Genomic DNA, 27,314 nt, shown 5'->3' with positions numbered 1-27,314 from the left:
ACAGCACAGTCAAGCCAGACTAGTCCTTAAGTGGCAAACCTCTAAGCACAGCCCAGTTGCTGCAGAAGAGTGCACACTGAGTCAGAAGTGGGGGGGGGGCTTCCTTCTCATAGACTCATAGACTTTAAGGTCAGAAGGGACCATTATGATCATCTAGTCTGACCTCCTGCACAACGCAAGCCACAGAATCTCACCCACCCACTCCTGTAACAAACCCCTAACCTATGTCTGAGCTACTGAAGTCCTCAAATTGTGGTTTAAAGACCTCAAGGTGCAGAGAATCCTCCAGCAAGTGACCCATGCCCCATGCTGCAGAGGAAGGCGAAAAACACCCAGGGCCTCGGCCAATCTACCCTGGAGGAAAATTCCTTCCTGACCCCAAAGATGGCGATCAGCTAATCCCTGAGCATGTGGGCAAGACTCACCAGCCAGCACCCAGGAAAGAATTCTCTGTAGTAACTCAGATCCCACCCCATCTAACATCCCATCACAGGCCATTGGGCATATTTACCGCTAATAATCAAAGATCAATTAATTGCCCAAATTAGGCCATCCCATCATACCATCCCCTCCATAAACTTATCAAGCTTAGTCTTGAAGCCAGATATGTCTTTTGCCCCCACTTCTCATTCGGTGAGGGAGGGGGAGTCTCCATTGGGGGCATCGGGAGTTTTCTGTGGGGAGGACTGTCCATGGGAAGAAGTGGGATTTTCCTTGGGGGGAGGGGTTCTCCGTTGGGGACAGTGGATGCTCTGTGGAGGGAGGGGGATTCTCCATTGGGGGTGGGGGGATTTTCCATGGGGAGAAGGGGATTATCCATTGGGGTTAGGGGGATACTCCATGGCGGAATAGGGGTTCTACATGGGAAGAGGGGGGATTCTCTGTGGGGGGAGGGGATTCTCCATTGTCCTCAGTGGGAAGTGCTGAACATTGAGCACTTTTCAAACCCACTCACCAAGTCCCTGTTTGGGAGCGAAGTGATTGCTGTTGCAGGTGGTTGCCTGGCTGTGACTGACTCTGGATCTCTCTCCTTAGGTGCTCCTGGGATGAGGGATGAACAAGCGTCATGCTTCTGCCTCAAACAAAAGAAAACATCAACTAAGCCAGAAAAAGCACCCCAAAGCCAACAACGCTATTCTTCTCCTGAGCAGCCTCCCAGCGAGGGGAGGAGAGCAGGCACCCCCTTTGGTACAACGATGACTTCTCAGCACAGGAACCACTCTCAATTCCTCTGTCCTTTGACAAAGACCCTGGAGAAAACTGGGTCTCTAGAAGAGGTAGAAATCCAAGCCAGGCCCGGACCATTTGGCTTGTAACAAGCTTGCCGGATAGTGTGTATAAAACTCTTTTGGAAGATAATTTATTTTTGAATAGCAGAAAACAAATTCTCTGTTGGTACTAGCTTTCTGCTTTGCAAGTGCCCTGGGTACCCACCAGAAAGGATCCAAAGGATCCATTCACTCCCATTTGTGCCTAGTGCTTGGCCTGCTGATGGGATCAGCCCTGACATGTCTCATCCATACATCCTGCAACAGGACTGGATAACGCAAGAATAGAATCTCCTGGAAGTTATCTGTGTCCCATTTAATCTGCCCTCTCACAGCAGCCAGGATTCCCTTGGGAGTCTCTCCCATTGGCCGTCAACAACTGCCCAGATAAGAGGGCTCAATTTGTGCCACCCTGCAGCCCCCATTTTTCTCACCTCCCATTTTGTCAGATACTAGAAGCCATAGAAAGAAGTCAAACTGATTTCCTGGTTTCGGTGAGCTGTGCTGGAATTGCCAATGAGGAGGTTATTATCCCAACTTCCAGTAGCTGAAGCCCGCTGGCTGCTTCCTCTAGACTAGAGGACTATGCGGCAGTGCAGGCATCCCCAGAAATGTACCCAGATGCTTATTAGAACCTTAAACTCTTCCTTTGTCTATAGCATCAAGCAGCTTCTTCCTGGACCTATTTCCTCATCTAGTCTCCGCCCCTTGTAAGTTACCAGCACAGCTCTCCTGGGAGTGAGTGGGTGGAGCCAATGAAGGGCAGAGCGAGTGCTGGCCAACAGACCACATGCTCCTCATTGGGACTGGCATGTGCCGATTTCCTGGATGACGACTCAGTCCAGCCACATTTGCAGACTGTTTGCTTCTTGCTTTAGTGCTGCTTAGAAAGGCAATTCATATAGTGGGTAAAATGAAAACTCCAGAGGGCAAAGAGAAGAGATGAGAACTTCCATGACTATCCAGTCCTCATTGCTTTAGAGCTTCCTAGTTTTGGGAATGCAAAAACACAGCATCCATGGCTTTGTCTAATAACTGAGGCAGAGCCTTGGCCTGTCTGTATTTAACATCTGTTATTATGTCACTGTAAGGACTCTGCCCTCTGAACAAACCTGCATGAAAATAAAATCATGATTTGTGCCCCTGCCTGGCACGCAGAGTGCTACATAAGGTGCTTTGTTGTGGGTGGTGCTGGCCTGGCTGATGTCATACCACACGTCCCCCTCCCCCAGAGTGTTGTGCAAAGCCCTGGTGCTACCGGATGCTGGAGGTTTGTGGCAGCTCCTACTACATTCCTCCCCACTAACCCCCCAACAGGGATTTAGAGATTCAAACCCTTAAGCATATAAGAACTTGTATCAGAAACTTCTCAGAGACCTGCCACTTCAATCCTGTTGGTTGGAGCCAGTACATTCCGCTAGCTTGGCTGGTTGAAAATCAAGGGCAGAAAAATCACACATTCAAATTCCTGAGGTTTTCCCATCAGAATTAGAGAGTTTACTGATATTTTAAATTGAAATTTTTGCCCAGCTCTGATACTAGGCAAGACTAAGAAACTGCCTCTGGATCAGGTTAGGAGTGACCTCTCCAAGCTCCTTCAGCTCCCAGGTGAGGCTGAGAGACCATTCACAGCCACAGAGGATGGTGGAGGGATGCAACACCCAGCAAGTGAATTTGCAGCATCACAACCATGCTGGTCCCCAGGGTTTTGCTTTTAAAATTAACTGATAAGGCACCTCTGCACTGGTCCTTTCCCAGTCTAGTAGGGACCAGCTGTGCAGCAAGGCCACAGCACCTAAATCCATATTTACGCATCTAAATCTGGTGTGCTACTGAAGCAAAAGGTCTCAGCACCTCTGGAAATCAGCCCATTTCTTTAGGCACCCAAGTGTGAACGCTTTGGCTGAAGGATACATAGCAAAGGTGTGGGCATTTCCACATGGACACTTACTGAGCTAATGACAGATTGCTATGGAGGGTCCCAGCACTTAATTTCTCACACTGATGAGCTTTTCTCTGAGCAATGTTCTGTGCACAATAGTTCTGCCCTCCAAGGCAAGAGCTGTGCAGATGCTGAAAACTGCTCCAAAACCCGAGGATCTTAGCTCTTTGAAGCCTGGGATATCTGGAACCAACCCCACCCGGATCTCCTGCTGCAGCACGACTCTGGTTATTTCTCCTGATTCTCCAGACACAACAGGCAGTTTCCTCACATTCAGGTGCAAACCCAGAGTACAAGCAATAATGAAAAAAGACAATGCCTCCACATCTTCCCCACCATCAGCAAACCAAACTGTGGCTGCTGAAAAGGGGGGAAACTGTTGTTCTCCTTCCAGCAGCCGGGAGTCCAGGCAGACTCTGGTTCCTGTTTGACTATAAGTGATAAAAATGACAAAATCTGTATTCTTCAAACACACTCTCCCTCTCCCTCTCTTGCCACAGATCTCATCATAATTAATTGGGGGTGTGTGTATACGCCCATACAATCTCCTGCCTCTATATGGAAACACAACTGCGCAATATTGTGTTACAAGCCCCATTCTGTTCCCAAGTGACAGAAGAGCAAACTGAGTTCAGCCACATCAGTGCAAGTCACTTTTTATACCCCTTCAGCACCATGGGATTGCACCCTTGTAGCTGCACCAATGCAAAAAGCACCCAAGATAGTCAAACCTTACTGTGACATCAGAGGTAACTCAACCAATCATTGCCCTGCCTATCCTCATTTGCATACTGCAATTCCATTGGTTGAACTGAGTAAGACAGCAGAAAAAGTAGCCATTAATACATTAATGGTTATTAATATATTAATTACATTAATTCATTAATACTTATGCACATGAAATTTTATTCACATGCATTGTCCTGGTGCAACATATGGAATTACTCACATGAGTGCATGTGTGTATTTCTTTGTAGGCTCCAGCCATTCAGTTTTAGCTGCCAGCCACCGGAAAGTCTGGGAAGAATTTTCCAGGTTAAATGTGTTTTTCCCTATGTAATCCTTACTTTTTACATATTACAACTGGTGGATGCTCTACCCTCATGAGCTGATAGCAGTTTTCAAACTATCTAATTGTTCATTAAAATAAATAAAAATCATATTAAAATATGATTTAGTATGTCTTCATTTATTGCTAAGATTCAAGGTGCATCTGAAATAAAGGCACAGCCATTTTTGTAAGAATAAATTGCCGTAAAATCCTCCTTTAAATTAAACTTGTCAAGCATTAATCAAAGAATAGAAAAGATAAAAATTTAAAGAAAAATAGCTTAAAATCTGCTTTAAAAAAGTAATGTCCTGTTGAGATTAATTAAAAAAGCACAATACCATATACTTAGAATATCTAGAAATATTAATCCAAAGGGGAAAAAAACTTTTTCAAATTCTTATAACAGCAATTATTGTTGTTATTATTTTATTATTATTACAGACACAGAAAAAGTTAAAACTTTTTAAATGTAAGTATTAAGCAAATCTTCTATTTTGACAATATAGTTTTCCCTTTCTCTTTGACTGGCCAGAGCTTTTTATAGGGAAAAATGCCTGTTTGACAATCTTTTAGACCAGGATACCAACTCAAAGCAACACCAGACCCTGTCAGAACAACAGAGGCAAAACTTGCAGACATATTTCTACTACTACGATGATCAACACCCCCGTACCCCGCAACACACCTTGCAAAATCCATCAGTACACACATGCCTATCACAACAGGTGGTGTACCTCATTTTTATGCACTAAATGCCCCAACAACAACTATGTGGGTGAAACGAGAATCACAGTGCTCTCAAATGAATTCACACAGAAAAAATGATAAAAGACATAAACACATTATTATTACCTGTGGGTGAACACTTTTCACAAAGAGAATACTCCCTATCTGACTTCTCAGCCCTCATCCTCAAAGGAAACCTGCACAACACCTTCAAAAGACAAGCTTGGGAGCTTAAATTCATAACTTTGCTAGGCACAAAAAGTCATGAACTGAATAGAGACACTCGATTTATGGCTTATTACAAGAATCTATAACCTACTAACAACCCTCCCCCCCCCGCCAGTTTTTTTCCCCTCCTTCCCCCGTTATGACTGGAAGGGTGTTAAAGGGCCACCTCACCTTGAATGGTCCGTGAAATATGTGTTAACTACTTATGCTCACAGTTCATTCTATCTTGTATTTAGCTATAACACTCTGGCCTGGCCTACACTAGGGGAATGTCTACACGACACAATTAAGTCAACCTAACTTAGGTCCCCATACAGACACCGCAGTAATTACATTGATTGTGCATGTCTACATTTTGCTCCTTGTGTCAGCAGTGTGCACCCTCAGCAGAAGCGCTTGTGTTGTTTGTATTGTCGCATGGGCCATTATGGGATGGCTTCTGAAAGCCAGTAACAGTCGATATAAGCAACGTCTACATTAATGCTGCATCGACCTAACTACATCGACACTGAGGCCATGTCTACACTACCACTTATGTCGGCAAAAGTTGTGTTGCTCAGGGGGTTTGAAAAAAACCTACCCGAGCAACATACATTTCAGCAGCATAAGTGGCAGTGTGCACAGCGTTATGTCAGCAGGAGAGCTTCTCTCTCCGGCATAGCTACCGCTGCTTGTTAGGAGAGGTGTAATTATGTTGACAGGAGCACTCTCTCCTGTCGGCACAGAGCAGCTACATGAGAGATCTTACAATGGCATAGTTGTATTGGTTCATCTGTGCCACTGTAAGGGCTCTAGTGTAGACATAACTGGACTCTACGCCTCTCGTGAAGATAGAGTTATTCAGTCAGTGTAGCGGGGCAGTTACGCCAGCGGGAGCAAAATTTTAGTGTAGACACTTACGTAGTTAGAGCACCATAAGCTGCCTTGTGTTGACCTAACTCTGTAGTGTAGACCAGGCCTTGGAAATTAGGTCAGTATAATTACATTGCTCAGGAGAGTGAAATATCCACTTCCCAAGCAATGCAGTTAAATGCATCTAACCCCAGGTGTAGATAGCGCTAGCTAGAGAAGCCCTCCCGTAGGTACCTCTGAGTACCGTTCCCGGATCTGAAGAAATGTGCTGTGTAGCTTGAAAGCTTGTCTAGCTCACCAACAGCAGTTGGTTCAATGAAAGATATTACCTCCCCCATCTTGTCTCTCTAATGTCCTGGGACCAACACAGCTACATCAACACTCCATGCCGTCTTTTAGATTGCCTTAAAGATGCCTGTGCTTTGGCAGGGGGGAGAAAAGGTTAGTTTAGCATGGTCTGGAGCTGTTGTTGCTGCTGGTGGAATCTCAATGGCATAGCTGTATTGGTTCACCTGTGCCGCTGTAAGGTCTCTAGTGTAGACATAACTGGACTCTTTCCTTTAAAACAAAACAAGACAGTCACACATGAATAGGGAGAGAAAAGAAAAGCAAAGACAGACCATGAAGCTTCTCTCCCTTGTGCTGACTCTCACTTGCAGCCTCACTGCTGGAGAAACATAGGCCCAGGATAGTGTGGGATCAGGCACTGCGAGACCTGGCAAATTTGAACCGGCATTGAGCTATTCAAGGCATTGCTTGTTGCTGCTTCTCCGCTCAAAAAGGGGGGCTTGTCCCGGTGGCTCAGCCAGACTTGTTACACAGAAGGTAAAAGGTGAGAAAGAGAAAAGAGGAGTCAAACCGAGAGGAAAGGAAATGACACGTGATGGCGAGGGGGTGACAGCAAGAAATCTAAGTCTCACATCTCAGGATTTAGCCAAAGACACGGGAGGCAGCAATTAGAGCTGGGCAAAAAAATTCTAGCAAATAGTTTATTTCCCAAAAACTGCAAAATTCTTGTCAAGGTTGCAAAATAGTTTTGACTGAACCAAAAAAAAAAAAAAAATCCTTTTGGTAATGTCTAAAGGGTACATTTTGTTTCAACCCAACTCCAATTTTTTTGCTTCAATTTCAGGCATTTTTGACTAAAGCAAAGGAAGGGGGGACTAGATTCACAACACAGCTGGAGCAGACAGTGCTTACCCCAGTGGTAAGGTACTCATGTAGGATGGGGGAAGACCAAAGTTCGGTTCCCTTTTGTCTGACATGGAGCAGGGATTTGAACGTGAGGCTCTCAAATTAGCAGAAAGTGCCATATTCATTGGGTTATAGCAGGCATTCTGACATGGTACTTTCTCAGGCTCACATGTTGTAGCTGTTCCACTTTATATAAATAATTACATAGTCATTGGAGCATTGGGGTCTCCCACATCCTAGGCAAGCCCAACCTTACCACCAGGCTGTCGAGTCATTCTCATTGCCTTTCCCTGGGTCAGTGACATCCACGGTGGCAATCCATAATCATAGAAATGCAGGGGTGGAACAGAACCTTGAGAAGTCATCAAGGCCCCCTGTGCTAGTGTAACCCACACACCTCCTGGGTGTGGTGCTCTGTCCCATCTAGAGGCAGCGAGACCACTTAGAGATGAATGAGTCTACTCTACAGCCTTAGCTAAGAGCCATGTGAGGCTCCTGCATTTAGCTCTAGAGGTCCCAGGTTCAAGCCTGACTGCCAATGACCAGGCTCTGTCGGTGTTACATTAGACCATCTATGACAGGTGTTTGACCAGCCTTTTCTGAAAAACCTCCAGTGACGGGGATTCCACAACATCCATTGGAAGCGTATTCCAGAGCTTAACTAGCCTTATAGTTAGAAAGCTTTTCCTAATATCTAACCTAAATCTCCCTTGCTGCAGATCATGGGCGGCGCATGAGCCCCCCCCCTTTGGGACGGCTAGCCACTCGGCCCTGCCCCTTCCACCCAAGGCCCAGCTCCTACCGCCCCCTGTCGGCTGGAGTCCCCAGTGGCCACCCACCCTCCATCCACCGGAGCCCTGAGCACCCACCCTCGACCCCCCTCGGGCAGAGAAGCCCCAGCCAAACTATCCCGGGCCACCCCCAGCACTGGGCTGCCGGCCAGCTTCAGCATCAGCTCTAGCTCTGGGCTACTGGCTGACCTGAGCGCCAGGTCACTGGATAGCCTCAGCACCTGCTCAAGTCGGCCACCCGCTGCGCCGGGCCGCCCCCAGCATCGGCCCACTGGCCTCTGGCTGGCAGCAACACTGAGCTTCCACCAGCTTCGGCGCTAGCTTGGGGGAGATCGAGTCCATTATTTCTTGTCTTACCTTCAGTGGCTGTGGAGAACAATTGATTACAGTCCTCTTTAGAACAGCCTTAACATAGTTGAAGACTGAAATCAGATTCCCCCCCTCAGTCTTCTTTTCTCAAGAAGTAAATATTCCTTTTTTTAACCTTGCCTCAGAGGTCAGGTTTTTTAAACTTTTGATCATTTTTGTTGCTCTCCTCTGGACCGTCTCCAGTTTGTCCACCTTGTTCTTAAAGTGCAGCACCCAGAACCGGACACGGCGCTCAGCTGAGAGGCCTCACGAGTGCGGAGCAGAGTGGGACAATTAGCTCCTGTGTCCGACACTCCTGTTAATAGCCCCCACAATGACATTCACCTTTTTCACAACTGCATGGCAGGAGAGAGATCACTTGATCATTGCCTGTTAGGTTCACTCCCTCTGGGGCACCTGGCATTGGCCACTGTCAGTAGACAGATACTGGGCTAGATGGACCTTTGGTCTGACCCAGTACGGCCTTTCTTATGTTCTTATGTTATCACATTTTGATGCTTGTTCAATTTGTGCTCCACTAGAACTCAAATCATTCACTCTGGGTTTGGTTCGGCACTGAGTTTGGGATTTTTGACTTCAAATTTTTTTGAAAAAAGTGATTTTCAATTCAACCTGCAATGAATCTTTTCTTTTTTTTTTGGGGGGGGGGGGGGGTGAGGAATTGCCAGTGAAACAAAAAATCAATTATCTGTCCAGCTCTTGTAATGAGGCCTTCTCAGAGCCTGCTCTCTCGCAGGCCAGACCATCTTTAGGATCAAGCTGATGATCATGGTGACTCCTGGAGGCCCAGGAGACAGCAGGAGTAGCAGCTATGCTGGTAAAGCTGGTGCCTTCCAGACCAACCATGTCCTTGCTCCCATTGCTTGACACCCCCCATCCCCGCAACACTGAAGGTTCATTAACATTCACCAATTAAAGCACATTTTGGGGATTCCAATTGTAAACATTCCCTCCCACTTCCAGGTTTAGCTTGTTGCCATGCCAACAGTGGCTTAACCAAGAGCCTTGTAGCCCCCTCTGCATTTCACTCCAACAGTCCTGTCTGTGCCGGGTCAGTGGGTGCCTACTTCTGCTGACTTTCAGCAACCATTTTATGTAACAGGCTGAGTGGGCCTTTTGTTACCTTGGAAACCTCAAAGTTCAGGCCCAGCACAACAACAGCCTTTGCTAGCCGAGGCCGCAGCGACACTGCGGGGCAGCAGCATGGCGGAGGGCCTTTCCTTTGCTAAGCCAAGGCAGCAGAGACCCCCAGCAAGGGGCTTGCAGGTCTGGCGGCCTCCAGCCCCTCAAAGAGCGCCTTCCCCATTGAAAGGGCAGAGCCGAGCTGAGGCCTGCCCATGCTCCCAGGCTGCCTTTGGGACTGGAGAGCTTTGGCCTCCAAAGGTGCGAGTGCAGCGTCACCACCAGTGCCAAACCCCGCCCCAGTCCCAAGGGGAGCTAAGGCAGAGCGGGGACAGGGAGGGGCTGGCCAGCCCGAGATTGCCAGGAGGCCCCTGGGAGTTGTGATGGTGGAGAAAAGGAGCACCCTGGGAGTGAGCACTGCCCGCTCATTGCAGGAGGTGAGCAGAGGTGGGAGTTACAGAAGAGTTACTGGGAGGGGGAGAGAGAGCCCCTGTGCAGATGGTTGATATTTTGGGGAGATCAGACGGGATGTGGCGGTGTCAGCAATAATTGTTCCAGAGGGGGGGGGGGGGAGGAAGAATCTCGTTGTCTTGTCTCCAACCCCATTTTTCGGGCAGCAGCTGACAGGACCAGAGCCCGCTAGCTGCCACGTGCAGAGCCAGGATTTGAACCCATGTCTGAGCAGCACCGTAACACGCGGCTTGCTTAGGGTTGCCAACTGCACAAAACCCAAAACCCCTAGCCCCACCCATTCCCTGAGGCCCCACCCCTACTCACCATGTTCCCCCACCCTCATTCACTTTCACTAGGCTGGGGCAGGGGTTGGGGGGTGTAGGCTCTGGGGTGGGGCCAGAAATGAGGGGTTCAGGGTGCGGGAGGGGGCTCCAGGCAGGGAGTTGGGATGCGGGCAGGGGTGAATGCTCTGGGCTGGGGGTGCAGTGAGGCTGGGGATGAGGGGTTTGGGGGGGGCTCAGGGCTGGGGAAGGAGGTTGGGGCTCAGGCTTACCTCAGGCAGCTCCCGGTCAGCGGCACAGTGGGCTAAGGCTCCGTGCTAGGACAGCAGGTCCTGCTTCTGGGTGGGGGGGGGGGGGGCAGGAGGCTCTGCGTGCTGCTCTCACCGTCAGGCACCGCTCCCCCTCCCATTGGCCACGGTTCCCAGCCAATGGGAGTACGGAGCTGGACCTGCTGGTTACTTCCCGGGCACAGTGCAGTGCCAGGACAGATAGGGACTAGCCTGCCTTAGACCTGTAGCACTGCTGACCGGACTTTTAATGGCCCGGTCGGCAGTGCTGACCGGAGCCGCCAGGGTCCCTTTTTGACCCGGGGTTCCAGTTGAAAACCGGAGACCTGGCAACCCTATGCGTGCTGCCAGGCCAGAGCGCATCACCAAAAGCCAGGCCCAAAGAGGGCAGCAACTCTCTTCTCCGAGGAGTTGTAGTTTCCTAGAGCTTAAGCCCAGAAGCTCAGTTCTTCTGACTTCCTGGCCAGCACAGGCCAGAGAACTTCACCCAGGCCCACATGCACTGAGCCCAGTAACATGGCTGGCTATCATCTCTTCCACAAGGCAGCCAGTCTCTGGAGGGAAAACACACCCATGCGGGGGACAACAGACCCACAGGGGCATTGGCTTCTGGAGGGGACAATAGACACACAGGGGCAATAGGCTCTAGGGGGAATGTATCTGTGGAGCACTGGGGAGGGGACAACCGTCCAACAGGGGCATTAGGCTCTGGGGGGAAACATATCCATGGGGCACTAGGGGGGGACAACAGACCCACAGGAGCATTGGGCTCGGGGGCCAATGTGTCCATGGGGCACTGGACTGACAACAGACCCACTGGGGCATTAGGCTCTGGGGGGAACATATCCATGGGGCACTAGGGGGGGACAACAGACCCACAGGAGCATTTGGGTCTGGGGGCAATGTGTCCATGGGGCACTGGGCAGACACCAGACCCATTGGGGCACTGGAGGGAACATGTCCATGGGGCTCTGGGGGGGGAAGCCACATCCAGGGGAGCACGTGGATGGTGCAGGCTGTGGCGTGTGTCTGAGACCCAGGTCGGCGATGTAGCCATATCCCCGCACACAGCTTGTGCAGTTCTAAGGCAAAGAAATATTTATTCTTCCAAGGTATTTTTTTCTCTTTGTTATATTTTTACAAACAGACTCTCCCTCTCCTTGCAGACAGTGCCTCGCCAGACACCCAGCCCTGCATGCCTACCCCCCGCCTCCAGACCCTGGCCAGGTATCCCAGGCCCTGCAGTCTGCCCCACCGGCCTCACTGAAATGCATGTCTCCACACTTCCTGTCTGCTTCTGTTTTGGACATTGGCATGGACCCAAGGAGACACTCAGTTCAGCCAAGGGGCGCGCCCCCCAGAAAGTGCTTGTGGCCATCACACAGGCCCCAGATAATGGGCCCAACTGCTCCCACTGTTGCATGTCACATCAGTTTCTGGGCCAGGCCCCTCTCTAAAGAAATGGCGAGATTGTCCTGGAGGACACAGCCAAGGAGTGGAGAGGGGTCGATCCCCGGTGCCCCTGGCAGAGGAGGGCTCGCTCCCATTACACTAGGAGACTGGACACGATGACCCCATCTGGACAGGAGCCAGCTGGAGTGAGATTAACCCAGGAGTGTTGGCTTGTAGCGCAGGCTGAGGCTGGTGCTTTTGGGGGGGGGGGGGGGCTGTTCTTCTCCCAGGAAACTGCTGCCAGCCGACCCAACTCTGCTCCTCAGCAAAACCTGTTTAAGTGTTTAAGGGCGGGGGTGTGTGGAATGTTTTTAGCTCTTCCGTGTCGCTGTGAGATGATACAAACAGTGAAGCCGGGGTCAGTGAGGGTTGTAAAAGCTGCCAATTTTGGAGGCCACAGGCTCTCCAATGCCATTTCTGGGAAGCAGAACCGCTGGTCTCCTCCAGCTGGGTGAGTGGAAGGAGCCAAGGCTACAGGGGCGTGTGTGTGTGAACCCATGTGGTCTACCCAGGGAGGGGGGAAACACTTTGCAAGATCAGCCCAGATCCTAGTCCCACTGAAGTTGAGGAAAGGAGCTGTCAGTCACTGTGTGCCTGTGTAGTGCTGGCTTGACAGGGCCCCAGTCTCAGCTAGGGTCTGTGCAGCACCTGGCTTGATCTTGGTTGGGGTCCGTGCAGCAGCTAGCACGACTGGGCCCTGATCTTAGTTGGGGTCTGTGAAGCACCAGGCTTACAGGGCCTCAATGTCGGCGGTGGAGGGGTGGCTGTGTGGTACCTTGCATGATGGGGGGGTCCTGAGCTCGGGCAGGGTCTGCACAGCACCTGTGACTTCTAGGGGAGCAGGTATTGGGCTGGGGTTTCTGCTCACTCCGGAGAGGCTCTGGCTGGATCTCGGGGGCTCTCTGGAGTGTTTCTAATGTGCCATCCTGGGCTAGCTGAGCACTGAGCAGCGTTCAGACCCATGTTGAGCTGAGCCCATGTTAGCCCTAAGATGCCCTGTTTCTCCTCGACAGCTGGGGTACTGGGCAGGGAACAGGGCTGGGGGCTAAGGCAGGCTCCCTAGTGAGGGCTGTCTCAAGGACACTGGGAGAGCCCTTAGTGGCTACTCTGGAAGAAGCCCCCCTCCCCTGGAGCCGGACAAAGGGCCCCATTAGACATGGATCCTCAGGTCACTGGCCGGGCTGGTTGTTCCAGGGCTCAGATCACCTCGTGAACGTCCATCTGCAGAGGAGTTTGTTCCCCAAAGTCCCATGGAAAGAAGGGTATGTCAGGTGCATATCAGCACATGTAATCTGCAGATAGTGCAAATCAGAGGGGCCCCGTCCCCGAGGGCTTACGCTCTGGTTAGTGGTTAAGGAGACCAAGTCCCAGGCTTGCAGTTCTGGGCACATGGGACACTGGAGTCCAGGGCTTCCCTGTGATTTGCATGTCGTCAACCGTCTTCTAATCTCTTCTCATTCACAATGGGCTCAAGCCCCAAGTCATCGTCACCCCTAGCTCCCACCTCGTGCCTGGCAGGAGGCTCCGATCGCTCCTAGACAAAGGTACAAAGAATGTTCCATCCCCCCTCCCAGGAGCATGCAGTGCGGGGAGTCCCTGGTGGAACCTTTGGCTGTCTGGAGAAGGGGCACAATCCTGAGGTTGGCTCTGAACTGCACGTCAGCCACCACTGTCCATCCCAACACCTGTCCAGTTCCCCACTGCCACAGGACGAGCCCTTGGAGAAAAGCAGCTCTCCACCAAGCGGCAGGGCCGAGGCCTTCTCACACGCCGTTGGCCCTTTACGCCCCTGCAAGGCCCTGAGGGGAGAGCACGTGGAAGGTGCGTTGCCAAGCACTGCAGGGCAGATCCTTTGAGAGGGAGTTTCTGGTCCTCGGCTGACCCCAAGCAGGAGGGTGATTCCCAGGCAGCAGTGGGATCCTTTGCGGATGACCTGCAGATACCGCAGCTGGAGGGCCAGTCCGTTCCGGGGTGTGACTTGGGGAGAGAGGACAACGTGGCAAACAGGCAGCCAAGAGTCGAGAGCGAGTCACGGGCTAGGGAGAGTCCAGACTCCTTCCTGCCACTGGCGACTCAGAGACCAGCACCGCTCATCACTGATTCATGGGCTCCTCTTCCTCCATCGGCTCATCCTGTGGCCTACGGTAGAGGAAACCAGCCAGCATGGTCAGAGGGGCCTGTTCCCCCTGCTAACCCCAAGGGGAGCAGCTGGAATTCCCCACACACCATGGCTAGATGGGGGCCTCCTCCCCCTGCCAACCCCGAGGGGAACAGCTGGAATTCCCCATACACCATGGCTAGATGGGGGCCTCCTCCCCCTGCCAACCCCGAGGGGAACAGCTGGAATTCCCCATACACCATGGCCAGAGGAGGGCCCCTACTCGTGGGGGTGCACTTGCAAACGCGATACTGCAGTTGCAAGCCCTGGGCGCTAAATGCCTTTGGACCGATCTTGCCCTAGTGGGTGCCATACAACCCCATGGGGCAGACCCCAAGAAGAGGGAATCCCCAGGCACTACCCTAGTGCCCCGTGAGGGCAGTCTGTGCTGCACTCACAGAGCTGGTGCAGGCTGGGCTCAGGGGGTTGTTGGTTAGGGATTTAGGGGGTTAGGCCCAACAGGTGCCCACAGCTCGCCCATGCCCTGGACCCTGGCTGACAGCACACCGGAGCCATGGTGCCAAGAGGCTCAGGGCCAGAGAGCAGTGCTGGGGTTCTGGGCGACCCCAGGGCTACAGGGAATGGCACCATCACCTCTTCTCCACCATCACTGCCACCGACAAGGAGGCCAAGGCCGTCACCGTCTCCACCTCCTCTGGGTCATGGTGCTGCACCTCCAGGAACGAGCAGCTCACCTTGGAGGCAAAGCGCTGCACGGCGCCCCAGTATTTACCTGAAAGAGAGGCAGGGCTTAGGGGGACCCTCACCCCCATGAGGGCACATTGGGGCAGGGGGAGGGGTGGCCTCCCCATTCTCAGAGCAGGGGAGGAAGAGAGAGGGGTCTTCCTGCTCAGAGAAGAGGAGGAGGAGGGGCAGAGGGCTTGCTGCTCACAGAGAGGAAGGGGGAGGCTGGCCTAGCCTTGCCCAGCCTCTGGCTGTCTGGGTTTTCCTGCACTAGGGGCTTTCCCAAGTTCTCTAGGGTGAGTGGCATGGCTTAGCCTTCTCTGGGAGGGAAATGAGACCCTGACGTGCCCTCTGGCGCTTGGGCTGCGCCCCTGCCTGTAGCTCCAGGCATGAAGCAGCCACACAGCTCCAGCACCCCCACCACGCTCTCGAGCCCCAGCCTCAGAGCGGGTGCTGAGTACCAGTGATGGAGCCTGCTCTGGAATGGCGGTGTGACTGTGGGGCGCCGTGTCCCCACTCTTCCCCCTCCTCCCATATCCCTTTTCTGGCCCCCCTGGAGTCAGCTCCTCCCAGGCACACTCACTCTGGACCCGGATCACTGCTTCCAAGGAGCGCACGGCATTGGGGTTCGGCTTCTGCCTCATGCTCTCCTCTGGGAGGGGATCCAGCTGCAGGGACAAACGCCAGCCAGGCCGTTAGTGCTGCTTCCGGCCAGGAGGGGAGCTCAGTGCAGAGAGTTGTGCAATCCCCCGCTCAGCCCTGGGGGCAGCGCAGCCGGAACACACTGCAACTTGTGGCTGGCCCTGTGATGGAACGCTGGGCTGTGGGGCAGCCGGGGTCGCAGCCGCGCCCTGCTGCCCTACATGGAGGTTCTGGGATACTTGGGGCCGGCCTATTAGATAGGCACCAGGCTGGCTTTAGGGATGCTGAACAGTATGTCCTGCTTCAGGGAGATGGAAGAGGAGCAGACTGGTGGGGACCACAGGGCCTGTCATAACAGATCAGCCTTGTCCTGCCCCCACATGGGCCCCCCAATGCTGCAGGAGACAGCAGGCCCCTGCAGAGGATAGCAGGCTGTGGGCAAAGGGGGTACCCTGCTGTGTGGCAGTGTCCAGTAGACAGGAGCTGGGCGAGTCACGCATAGGTGCTCGACCCCCACCGCCCCTGGCCCCGCTCCTGCCCCACTTCTTCCTGCCCCTGCACTGCCTTTGCCCCACCCCCATTCCACCCCTTCCCCAAAGTCTCCGCCCCCCTGCCTTTTCCAACCCCAGCCCTGCCCCCTTCCCGCCCTCATTCCCCCAAGTCCCCGCCCCTGCCCTGCCTCTTCTCCGCCTCCTCCCCTGAGCACGCCATGTCCCCGCTCCTCCCCCCCCCCCCCGGAAAGTCCTAAGTGCTGCCAAACAGCTGTTAGGCGGCCGGGGGGGGCCCTAGAAGGGGGGTGGGAGGACATGGCGCGGGGGGGGGGGAGAAGGAGGCGAGGGGGGGGAGCTTGGCTGCCGGTGGGTGCAGAAATTAGCACCCGCTAATTTTTCCCCATGGGTGCTCCAGCCCCGGAGCACCCATGGAGTCAGCACCTGTGGGCGAGTGCATCTCCCCTAACTTCCATGGGATCCAGCCCCAGGATTTGCCTCACTTGCCTCTTGCCAGTTCCACAGGGCAGCAACCACTGGGGCAGGGCCAGGGAGCTCGGGCTGCCTCCCAGCTCCGCTGCCCTGACCACTGGGGTTGGGAGGAGCACATGCCAGAGCTCGCGGCCTCACCTCATTGCCCAGCAGGGCGGACACACAGGCCTCTGAGGCATCGCAGATGGCCGTGAGGTCATGGCCCCCTTCCAGGGCGAGGACGATGGCTCCTCCTGCCAGACTCATCAGCTGTCGGGTCATGTAGCCGAAGCCTAAGGAGGAAGAAGCCAAAGGGGCAGCCTGTCAGCCACCCTGCTGCACTGATCATGGCCAGGCACATGCCTGCTTTGCAGACTGCCCTGACTACCAGGAGCGGGGCTGACAGGGGCAAGCAGCTGGCATTGGACCCCAGCCCAGACCATCAGCCTCGGGGACTCTGTATCCCCGGGACCATGTGTGCCAGTGACTGGGGCAACAGGCTGACCTGCCTGGTGAGGCTGGTCAGCTCCCCCATGGCTTCCCCATCCTGCTGAGAGGGGCCTTAACGAGCACGCAGCCAGCAGGGCTGAGCCACTCAGTTCAGGACTCTCTGGCTAATGCCAAAGTGCCAGAGAGCAAATGGGGGTGGCTGCTGCATCACAGAGCACAGGCCTGTGCTGCTATTCCAATAACCCCCCAGGAGCAGCCCCCTCCTGCCCTGGCCTTTGCTACGTGGAGAGCCCCTCTGGGCCAGTGCCGGCCACGGGAGCAGCCCCTGGAGCAGCTCTCCCCTCCTCAGAGCGCTTCCACACTGGGAGCACATTCCTCCCCTGCTGGCCTCCCATAGCAGCTCCTGAACCGTCCTGTTCCGGGCAGACCCAGTCCTGGCTTGCTTTCTAACCTGCCAGTGCACAAGCATCAACTGCAGCTCCTTACATTTGGCAGAGACTTTGTAGCCTCCCAGCGGTGGCGGGTGGCCGTCGGCTGCGTCAAACCCTGCAGACACCAGCACCACGTCCGGGGAGAACTCGTGGGCGATCGGCATCACGACAGTTCTGACAGGGAAGAAAACATACATTCAGCCAGGGCAACGGCCTGGGGCTGAGCACACGGCAGGGGCTGGGCCGCCTGGCTTCCAGTCTCAGCTCTGACACTGACGCAGCTAGAGTGGCATTAGCAGGGAACTGCAGGGGGAGCAGCATCCACAGAGCTGGACGACACAACGAATCTCTGCACAAAACTGCAGCCGAGCACACGGCCTTCTCTCCCTACACCTCTGCCCCAGGAAAAGGCCCCTCTGGGACGGTGCAGTGGTGACAGGTGCTGCACAAACTCTGTGATTAGAACTTTAAAGACAAACACACAAAAGGTACCCTAGAGCAGGTGTCAAACTCTAGGCCACAGGCCAGAACTGTCCTGCTCGATGGAGCCCCTGTGACATGCGCTGGTTTGGCAGGATCTATGCTTTCCAGCCCTCAGGGTAGTGAAGCTGGCCTTCTCAACATAACCTGTGTACCAATGCAGACGTCTTCTGGAGCCTGCAGACAGCCTGAAACAATGGCTCTGGGAGGTGTGAACTCTTTCCCATTCAGAGATGGAGTGTTCACTCTGAAGAGTAATGATTACACTTAATATGTCACGGCTAACTAGTTGTTGCTGATCATTTTATCAGGTGGGTTGTGAATGGAGTGGGCACTTGCCGCTGATGGTGGAGGGAGAGGGAGGAAATTGGGATCTGCGCCAGGAAAGGAAGCGAGGAAACATCTGGCCAGGGCTGGAGGTGGGGAAGGAAGAGGTGTTTCGGGAAGAAAAGGCTGAGGCCTACTGAGCGACACTGAAGAGAATGTCTGGGTTAGTTGGTGCATGAAGGTCGCACAGCCCCCTTGTCAATAATGGGGGCTGGGGGCTGAGGGTCCCGCATGTACATCCCAGAGCACAAATCCACATGGATCCTGGCTCCCTCCTAAAGGGCCTATGCCTCTAACAGAGAGACAGACAGACATATACTATGGACAGCACAGCCAGACACTGCACATCCCACAGGGATAGAGAGCAAACCACGGGAACACTGGATCCCAGACACAGACAATGTCCGTTCAAAGGAGCAACTCCAGCATGGCCAGATTCCCTGGGTCTGTGCGCTGGCCCCTCTCCAGCAGATCCCAGCTGGGAGCCTAAGGCCATGCTCCTGGGGACAGCAAGCGAAGCCAGTTTCAGCTGCAGGCAGGTGGGGAACAAAAGGGAAGTGACCAGGCTGTCGGTTCAAAGGGCAGGATATTCCGTGGGCTCCCTGGAAATGCAGCCTCTCAGAGGGGCTGCTGCTGCTCACAGGCACTCTGGGGCTGGATCAGACTCTCTTCCCCTTTCAGCCCTGCTGCAGTAGGAGACATGGCTGCCCTAGGGCTCTGGGAAGGAGGAGGTCCTGGACAAAGCAGGGCAAGACCTAGGCAGGTCTGTGGACAGCACATTGGCCAGAAGCGTTGAGTGGCCCATGGGTGGGCTGACTCCAGCACTGGCGAGGCCAGGGGGCCTGGGAGTGAGTGGAGATCACATTGCTGTGTAAACAGAGAGCTATTTATAGAGTCTTTCGAGTAAAAGCAAAGCACGGGTGTGGGAGCAGAGGGGATGACTGCCATGAGCCATGGCCATGTGCGCTGGGCTGGCTCACACAGCGCCTGCAGCTCCCAGCTGGTGCTTAGCTGAGCCAACATAGCTCCTTAACGCCCTGGGCCGGGTCAGGGAGAGGGGCTGTTCCAGCAAGGGTGGTCCCCTGTTGTCTCCCCCTGACACAGGGGATCTGTGCATCTTCCCAAGTGGATGGGGTTGCATCTTTCCAACCCCCCGCCCTACTTTGGGCTGCCCCTTCAGACCCACTCCTGCATTGGGCTGCCCCCTTTGGGGCCACCCAAACCTCCCTGATTTGGGCTGCTCCCAAGGTCCTCCCAAGAGGCAGGATTCCCAAGGGAGTCACTAACCATCCCCTGCGGGAGCAGCCAATACTGCCCCTGCCCGCGGGCAGCTACTGGGTGCCATGCAGAGAATGCCAGCAGCAGCCTGTGCTGGCATGGGCTCGCCCCAGTCTGCAGAGGGACTGGCTCAGAGTCCTGGCTGCGATCCTGGCCTAACAGTAACCCAATACCCAACTGTGCTGTGCACAGGGTCGCTGAAGCCCCTGGGCTGATGTGCTTCACACCAATGCCCCCCACGCCTCATTCCCCTGCAGTGCTCCTAGTAGGACTATGAGGAGCCCCAGGAAGCCATGCGACCAGCTGCCTCTGGATGGAACCCCAAGCCCTGCCAAACCCCAGCGGGACTGCGGGGGGACCTGTGCCCAAGCCACGCTGCCCACCCACCTAGCACTTCCTGCCTGTCTGGTGCTCCAGGGCTAGGGGGGACTCTGGGCTCCAGCGGGGGGGGGGGGAGGGGAGGAAGGGGGCTGGGGGCTAGCCTTCCCCATGGGACAGTTGGGATGGGACACGGCTGGGGACAAAAGGGAAGGGGGGCTTTGGGGTAGAGATGGGGAGGGGTGCGGCTGGGGACAACCAGGGAGGGAGGCGTTGGAGTAGAGATGGGGAGGGGTGCAGCTGGGGACAGAAGGGGAGGGGGTGGCTGGGGACAGAAGGGGAGGGGGGTGGCTGGGAAGAGACAGGGAGGGGTGTGACTGGGGACAGCCGGGGAGGGGGGCGTTGGGGTAGAGATGGGGAGGGGCGCGGCTGGGGACAGCCGGGGAGGGGGGCGTTGGGGTAGAGATGGGGAGGGGCGCGGCTGGGGACAGAAGGGGAGGGGCATGGCTGAAGACAGCCAGGGAGGGGCACGGCTGGGAAGAGATGGGGAGGTGCGGCTAGGGACAGCCAGGGAGGGGCGCAGCTGGGGACAGAAGGGGTGGGGGAAGGGCTGGGGACAGCCAGGGAGGGGCGTGGTCGGGGACAGAAGGGGAGGGGCATGGCTGAAGACAGCCAGGGAGGGGCGCAGCTGGGAAGAGATGGGGAGGTGCGGTTGGGGACAGCCAGGGAGGGGCGCAGCTGGGAAGAGATGGGGAGGTGCGGTTGGGGACAGCCAGGGAGGGGCGTGGTTGGGGACAGAAGGGGAGGGGGGCGTGGGGGTAGAGATGGAGAGGGGCGCGGCTGGGGACAGAAGGGGAGGGGGGCGTTGGGGTAGAGATGGGGAGGGGTGCAGCTAGGGTGACCAGACATCGCGATAAAATCGGGACCGTCCCGATTTTTAGCTGTTTGTCCCACATCCCGAACAATCTCTGGTCGGGACGCCAGCAGTTTTTTGGGTTTTTTTGCTCCCCCAGTGCAGCTGGGGACAGAAGGGGAGGGGGGTGTTGGGGTACAGATGGGGAGGGACGTGGCTGGGGACAGCCAGGGAGGGAGGCGTTGGAGTAGAGATGGGGAGGGGTGCGACTGGGCACAGAACGGGAGGGGCGCGGCTGGGGTCAGAAGGGGAGGAGTGTGGCTGGGGACAGCCAGGGAGGGGCACAGCTGGGGACAGAAGGGAGGGGGATGGCGGGGAAGAGATGGGGGGGAGGCGTGGCTCGGAACAGAGCCACCCAAAGGAAGGCTACCTGAAAGCCGCCAAGTACTCCGGATCCCCCATGGGTGGGTCGAGCCCACCAGTCCAAGCCACATTGACATTAAATCCCTCGCCAGCGCCAGAGCCAACCTGGAAGACAGAAAGGAAGAACGCTGCAGCAGAGGGCATGGTGTTCAATGGCAGGGCCCGCCGTGCCACGCCAGGGAAGCTCTTAGCTACACGCTCCCCAGCCAGGATTGGCTACAGCGATGCCAGACTGGAGACCCACGTAGTCCACAGCCGGTCCCTGGGCTCAGGCTCCAGCCCAGGGCAATGGCTCCACCTCAGAGGAATTGTCAAAGCAGAGCCCTTGATGCGCAGTAAGGAGTTGTGGTGTTTCCCTATGGCATGTCACCCCTTGTGCTTTGCACACTCTCCACTGCAAGCCAGGGTGGGTCATGACAGCTGCTTTACCTGGGCTCAGCAGCGCTTGGGGACTGTCTGGGACAGGAAGTGGAGGGGAATCCTGCCGCCCGCCGAAGCTCGTCTACGGGATGTTTAGAATTAACCGTTGGAATTGATTCCCCAGGGGCGTGGGGGATTTGTCCGTCCTTCACAGCCTGTCAACTGAGCCTGGCTTGACAGCGAGATCTGGGTTGGGGGGCAGGAGTCACTGTGCGGAACCTCTGGCCTGGGAGGTGCTGGAGCTGAGACGGGGCAGTCAGAACGGTGCATCAAGGCCTTGACATCCCTAAAATAATAATCCCCAGTGGGATTCCTGCAGGGGAAGCTCCAGGGGCCCAAGTCAGGGTTGCTCTGCACCTGTGCGATGGCTGCACAAGGTGAGGCTGGCAGTGAGGGGTGGGGGGGTGACTTGATGGACATGATGACGGTGGTGGATCTCAGTGCAGTCTGCTGCTGAAATGGTGTTCTCAGCCAGACGGGGAGCCCCCCAGGCCTTGTCCTGCAAAGCTGGGTGTGTTCGGAGGGAGGAGCTGACACTCATTCCGGGGACAAACACCATCAGCAGCTGCCACGTGACACCGTGGGCCGGGCATAGGCAGGAAGACATGGAGGAGAAAACAGCTCATAATGTGCTTAGTAACCACAGCTACTGGCTAAGCATCATAAACCGCCCTCAGCAGCTCTGCCATCCCCCTGGACGAGGGACGGGAGCTCGGCCTGCCTCACCGCTCAGCACAAAGCCCCTCGAAAGTACATTGTAAAGGATGAGGGACTGGACGGTATCTGTGTTCTGCCTTTCCCCCTCCTCAGCCATGCTCCCCCAGCCAGGCTGGCCTCCAGGGCACTGCAGGGAGAACACGGCTGGGTATGGGCTGCTGCAGCACAGCCTTGGGGGAGCTGTGCAGAGTACCCGGCCCTGAGGTCAGGGGCAGCACGGCCTTGGGGGCTTTGCAGAGCACACAGCCCTTGGGGGGGCCGGACAGCCTTGGGGGAGCTGCGCAGAGCATAGAGCCCTGGGGGTTGGGGGCAGGATGGCCTTGGGCAAGCTGTGCTGAGCACCCAGCCCTGGGGGAGGGGGTGGCCTGGGGAATTCTTTACCGCAGAAGCTAAGCAGAGCTCAGCCAAGGACAGCAGAGAGGTGCCGGGTGCTCTCGAGTGAGCAAAGCAGTACAGACCTGCTCAGCCTCCCTCACCCTGGCCAGCCTCCTCTGATCAGACCCCACCCAGCCTCCCCAACCAACAGGAGCCATGTGGCCCTGCCCAAGCTTCCCCAATCAACCCAAGACTTTACCAAACTTCCCCTCTGCCCATCTCTTGTCCAAGCTTACCCAATTCCTGCCCCCATCTCCACCCGACCTTCCCCGGTGATCCCAGGGACCCCTCCAACCTCCCACAGCTTCCTACCCTACACAGGACCAACCCCAGCTCCCCTGGCCCTGCTGTGGTCACCCTGTGCTCACCCGATTTCCTAGAGTTTAAGACCAGAAGGGACCATCATCACCATCTGGTCTGAGCCCCTGCATCGCATGCCCAGCCCATGGGATCCACCAAGGGTGTCCTGCCTCTGGCCCAATACATCTGGTTGAGCCAGAACAGATCTTGTAGAAAGTGACAGCCAGACTCCGAGCAATGGAGAACTCTCCCCATCCCTAGGGGAGATGTTCCGATGGCTAACTGCCCCCCCCCCCGCCCCCGCTTAAACATTCACACCCTATTTCCAGTGTGAATTTGCCTGGCTTCAGCTCCAGCCATTGGATTTCATTCAGCCTTTGTCTCCAAGATTAAAGAGCTCCCTGCTCTCCGAAATCTCCTCCCCATGTGCATGCTTCCAGGCCTGGGTCGATTCTTCCCTGCTCTCTGTTAAGCTAAGGATCTGCCACTCCTTCAGCCCCTCGACCTCACACAGGGTTGCCAGGGCTGGGATGGTTCCTGGAGCTTTTCTCTGAACGTCCCTTTTGCCACCATTCGTCTCCAGGTGTGGGCTCCTGGCTCTAGAGCGCAGACCTGCCCCAAACTTGACAGGCTCCACCTGGCCGGGAGCACGAGTGCAACACTGGCTCTCGGCAGTCGTCCACGTGAGCCATGCGTGATGCACAAGTGCTCATAAGAAAGGAGTGCAAAAGGGGTCAGAGTGAATCCATTCAACAGGGCATCTGGCTAGCTCTTCTCCTGCCACGCTCCAGCTTGGGCACCCCCATGCTCTGCCCCTCGCATGCTGCCCCCATTCCCATGTCTCCCAGAGGTATGCGGAGCTGAGGTAACCTGGGAAGGGCTCAGAGGCTAATGCTCTCACCTCGTCAGCTGCCCCACTGCCGGGGAAGAAGTTGCCATCGTCATGGCGATGTAACGAAATGTAGAGAATGTCTGGGTCTTTGTAGAACACTTGCTGGGTGCCGTTGCCATGGTGAACATCCTGTGTGAGAGAGAGGCTGTGAGCGAGCTCCTCACCCTCTGTCCATGGGATGGCCCTAGAGTCAGGAGCCCAGAAGAGTCCAGGCAGCACAGGGACTGCCCAGACCTCTGCCAAGTGTCTTCTAGGCAGATGGACTAAGGATATAAAACAGGGGACAGTGGCACCAGGCTTTGGCCTTTCTCCTCCCCCATCTACACTGGAAGCATCAAGAACACTGAGAAGATGAAGACTTCAACTGAGGAGACTGGTCCAGGCTTAAGGGAGAGGCCTGTGTATTAAAAACTGTAACATCCAGTGGGGTGAGAAAATTGCTTGATCTAAATACTGCCTAGTGTAATAAGGTTTCAGATTTAGACTGTGCGCTTATCTTTTATTTCCTTTGGTAACTATCTCTGACCTTTTATGCCTGTCACTTATAATCACTTAAAATCTAGCTTTCTGTAGTTAATAAAACTGTTTTATACTTTACCTAAAACAGTGCATTTTGCTTGAAGTGCTTGGGAAATCCCAGCTCAGTTTACAAAAGCTGGTACATGTCCTTTCCACATTGATGCTTCTGGCCAGGGCAGGACGGTACAGTTCTGGGGTGTAAGGCTGGGGAGCTGGGGGGAATTAGCTGGTGCATTTCTCTGTGTAATTCATGAGTGGCTTTGGGTGCCTTCATGCAATCTAGCTGGGTGTGGGACTCCACGTGCTGTTACGCTGAGTGATAACAGCGCCTGGAAGAGTTTGCTGCTTGTCACTAGCAAAGCATTGTGTGAGACAGCTCGGGCAGGAGAGTTAAGGGGGCACAGCGGTACCCTATTTCCAGGTTGCACCCTGGGGATCCTGCCACACCCACTCACACAGCTCTGCCAGTGCCCCTCAATCCCAACCTGCAGCCCCCTGCTAACCCACCCCACCCACAGCTCTGCCGGTGCCCCTCAATCCTGACCCACAGCCCCCTCCTAACCCACCCACTTAGCTCTGCCAGTGCCTCTCAATCCTGACCCGCGGCTGCCTACTAACCCACACACTCAACCCCATCCCACAACCCCTATCTGCAAAGCCACTGGCCTCGAAGGCAGGACAACGCTGTACTATCAGTGTACATACAGATCACTGGGGACATGTGGCTTGTGGCATCACATACAGCGGACTGGGCTCTGCCCGGAGCTAGCTAGCTGGGAGGAACAGCTCCAGCCTGAGGAGAGGACAGAGTGGGGAGAAAGCAGGGGGCCAGTGGGGCTGGAGGAGACTCACCCAGTCCACAATGAGGATCTTGCTGAGCTTCCCCTTCTGCTGCAGCTGCTTAGCAGCGATTGCCACTGAGTTGAAAAAGCAGAAACCCCTGCAAGGAGGGAAGAGTAGGAGCTGGTCAGTGCCTAGGCACCCTCCCCAAGCAGCCACTGCATCCTCCGAGACAGCCACTACCCTACCCGTGCATGAGGGTTCTCCCGCCCCTCCATACGGGTGGGTTCTCCCCACTCCACCCACTGCCCTCTGGACGGAGTGGATTCTCCCCCCTCCAACCACTGCCCTCTTGGCGGGGTGGGTTTTCCCCTCCCATCACTGCCTCCATGGGGTGGGTTCTCCCCTCCCCCCTGCCCACTGCTTGTCAGTCCCACTCTGCACAATGGGGAGCCAAGGTTGGAGGCTGGTAGCTCAGCAGGGACTCCCAGCCTGAGCTGCTCCTGGCCTGTATGACTAGCTACTACAGCACATGGGATCCGTGTCCTTTCCAGCCTACTCCTGATGGGAGGAGCCTGGCAGTGAGCTGGCCTGGCCCAGACTCCTCGGGCGGGAAGCAGACAGGGTCAGGAGGCAGATGATGGCTCTTACATGGCTGTGGAAGGGTCCGCATGGTGTCCTGGGGGTCGCACCACAGCAAAACCGTTCTGGGGGCAAGACAAAGAACGTGATTGTGGGGCCGTTATTGCCCACCTCTGCCCCCACCCCGGGTCACAGGCCAGACTTGCCCTGAGGGTGTCAGGGGGTGCTTTGTCCAACCCCAACGCAGTCTGGAGGACCCCAAGGTGACCCTCTCACCCACACACAGAAGTGCCTGGACTTGCCTGGCCCCACAGCCCAGGAGACTCTTCCTCAGCCCTGGGGCCCCTGCATGGAGCACGCCAACATTAGACCCCGGGTGGCTCCAGTCGTGGCACTCAGGGGTGTGAAACCTGCCCCTGCACTCTCGTGCCAGATCCTGCTGTCAGTGGCCCTCTCCCAGACGGGCTCTTGGTGCTGGCGCTGGGCGGGGCAGGCTGTCATTCACTCCCATGCTGAATGAGCATCTCTCTCTTGGCTTGAGCTAGAGGGCAAGTCTGTCATTTCCAGGGGGCACCAGGCCCTGCTGCCTCTGCTTCTGAGCTGGCTGCCTGCACGAGCCCTCTAATCACTAAGACAAGCCCGCTGATCCTGCCAGCGCTCCCCATTGCCCCACCCAGATGAAGTCCAGGTACCTCTGGCTTCCAGAGGGAAGTGTCCTGGGGCTTGCTGTCCAGGGTCCCAGACTCTGATGGGCACATGCCAGGGCCTGGAGCCATCACCGAGATCCACACAGGAGGGCGAGAGCACCCCCATGAGTCCCCATCAGCCAGGGGACTGGCCAGGGGTCCCCACCCCAGACACTGGCACGATGCCAGCGCTCATTTCCTGGCCTCCTCCTACCTTGAGCTCCCTTGTGGCCACCTTGAAGGCCAGGTCAGTGACGCTACCAGCGGCCCAGCGGGCGGCGTTGGAGGAGTGCAACTCGTTCCAGATAGTGTCGCTATCCACCTGGAAGCAAGTGGATAAAAAAGCAGTGAGTGGGGCAGGCCGCCCCTGCCGGAGCTGGGCATGGGGGAGTCTCTACAGAGGGACCAAAGCATGAAATGTGGGCTGGCTCTGGCAGCAGCACACTGGCTGGCTGCTCGGTACCAACGGAGGGCAGCCGAAAGTGACCGAACCCCCAAACTCCACTTCCCAAGCCAGTCGGGCAGGCCTCTGCACGTCGAGTCCCCAGGCTGGGCCAGCTATCCAAGGCCACCAGCTCCCCGCATGGCCCAGCCCTTAGCTGAGCAGGGCCAGAGGCGGGGGGAGTCCATTGCGGGCTGGGGCAGGGATGGAGAAAATGCATTTTACCTTCTTTATTTTATTTTACTGTTTAAACAAACATCTTGGTTTGATCAGGATCACGTCATGGGCCGAGCCAGAGCGGAAACCTCAGAGTCTCTTCTGATCAAGTCCATGTGTGCGGCTCAAACGCCCCCTCTGCCCACTGACAGGGGGCAGCGTCCAGCCGAGGAGCCTTCGCTCTCCTGCTCTGCCTGGGGGGATGGGATGGGCAAGAGGGGAGGCCGAGCAGAAGAGAGAGCAGATGGGACGGAGGGAGCCAGTGACCCAGCAGCAAGGGCAGGGGCGGAGGAGAGCCAGAGCAGGGAGTGGGAAGGCGAGGAGAGAGTGAGACCCTTCCTGAAAGAGAGAGAGACAGAGAGAGAA

The 27,314-nt window shown here is 55.6% G+C and overlaps 1 protein-coding gene across 1 annotated transcript in view; it reads right to left on the bottom strand.

The window, feature by feature from the left end:
• Nucleotides 1-14,109: 14,109 nt before the first annotated feature.
• The window catches only part of HDAC7 (histone deacetylase 7), a 135,689-nt gene continuing 122,484 nt past the window's right edge, over nucleotides 14,110-27,314 (bottom strand). The window contains exons 16-25 of the mRNA XM_065419364.1: nucleotides 26,505-26,612; nucleotides 25,674-25,729; nucleotides 25,095-25,182; nucleotides 23,733-23,852; nucleotides 21,027-21,124; nucleotides 17,396-17,514; nucleotides 16,619-16,752; nucleotides 15,442-15,526; nucleotides 14,769-14,907; nucleotides 14,110-14,155 (exon numbers count right to left, since the gene is read on the bottom strand). Of these exons, the coding sequence (XP_065275436.1) occupies nucleotides 14,110-14,155; nucleotides 14,769-14,907; nucleotides 15,442-15,526; nucleotides 16,619-16,752; nucleotides 17,396-17,514; nucleotides 21,027-21,124; nucleotides 23,733-23,852; nucleotides 25,095-25,182; nucleotides 25,674-25,729; nucleotides 26,505-26,612 (993 nt within the window). The remainder of the gene's footprint in view (nucleotides 14,156-14,768; nucleotides 14,908-15,441; nucleotides 15,527-16,618; nucleotides 16,753-17,395; nucleotides 17,515-21,026; nucleotides 21,125-23,732; nucleotides 23,853-25,094; nucleotides 25,183-25,673; nucleotides 25,730-26,504; nucleotides 26,613-27,314) is intronic.

This window comes from Emys orbicularis, chromosome 19, assembly GCF_028017835.1.
Source record: "Emys orbicularis isolate rEmyOrb1 chromosome 19, rEmyOrb1.hap1, whole genome shotgun sequence".
In the NCBI taxonomy this organism is placed as follows: Eukaryota; Metazoa; Chordata; order Testudines; family Emydidae; genus Emys; species Emys orbicularis.
The sequence above is the reverse complement of the archived record's forward strand: the minus strand, read 5'-3'. Positions and strand labels throughout refer to the sequence as shown.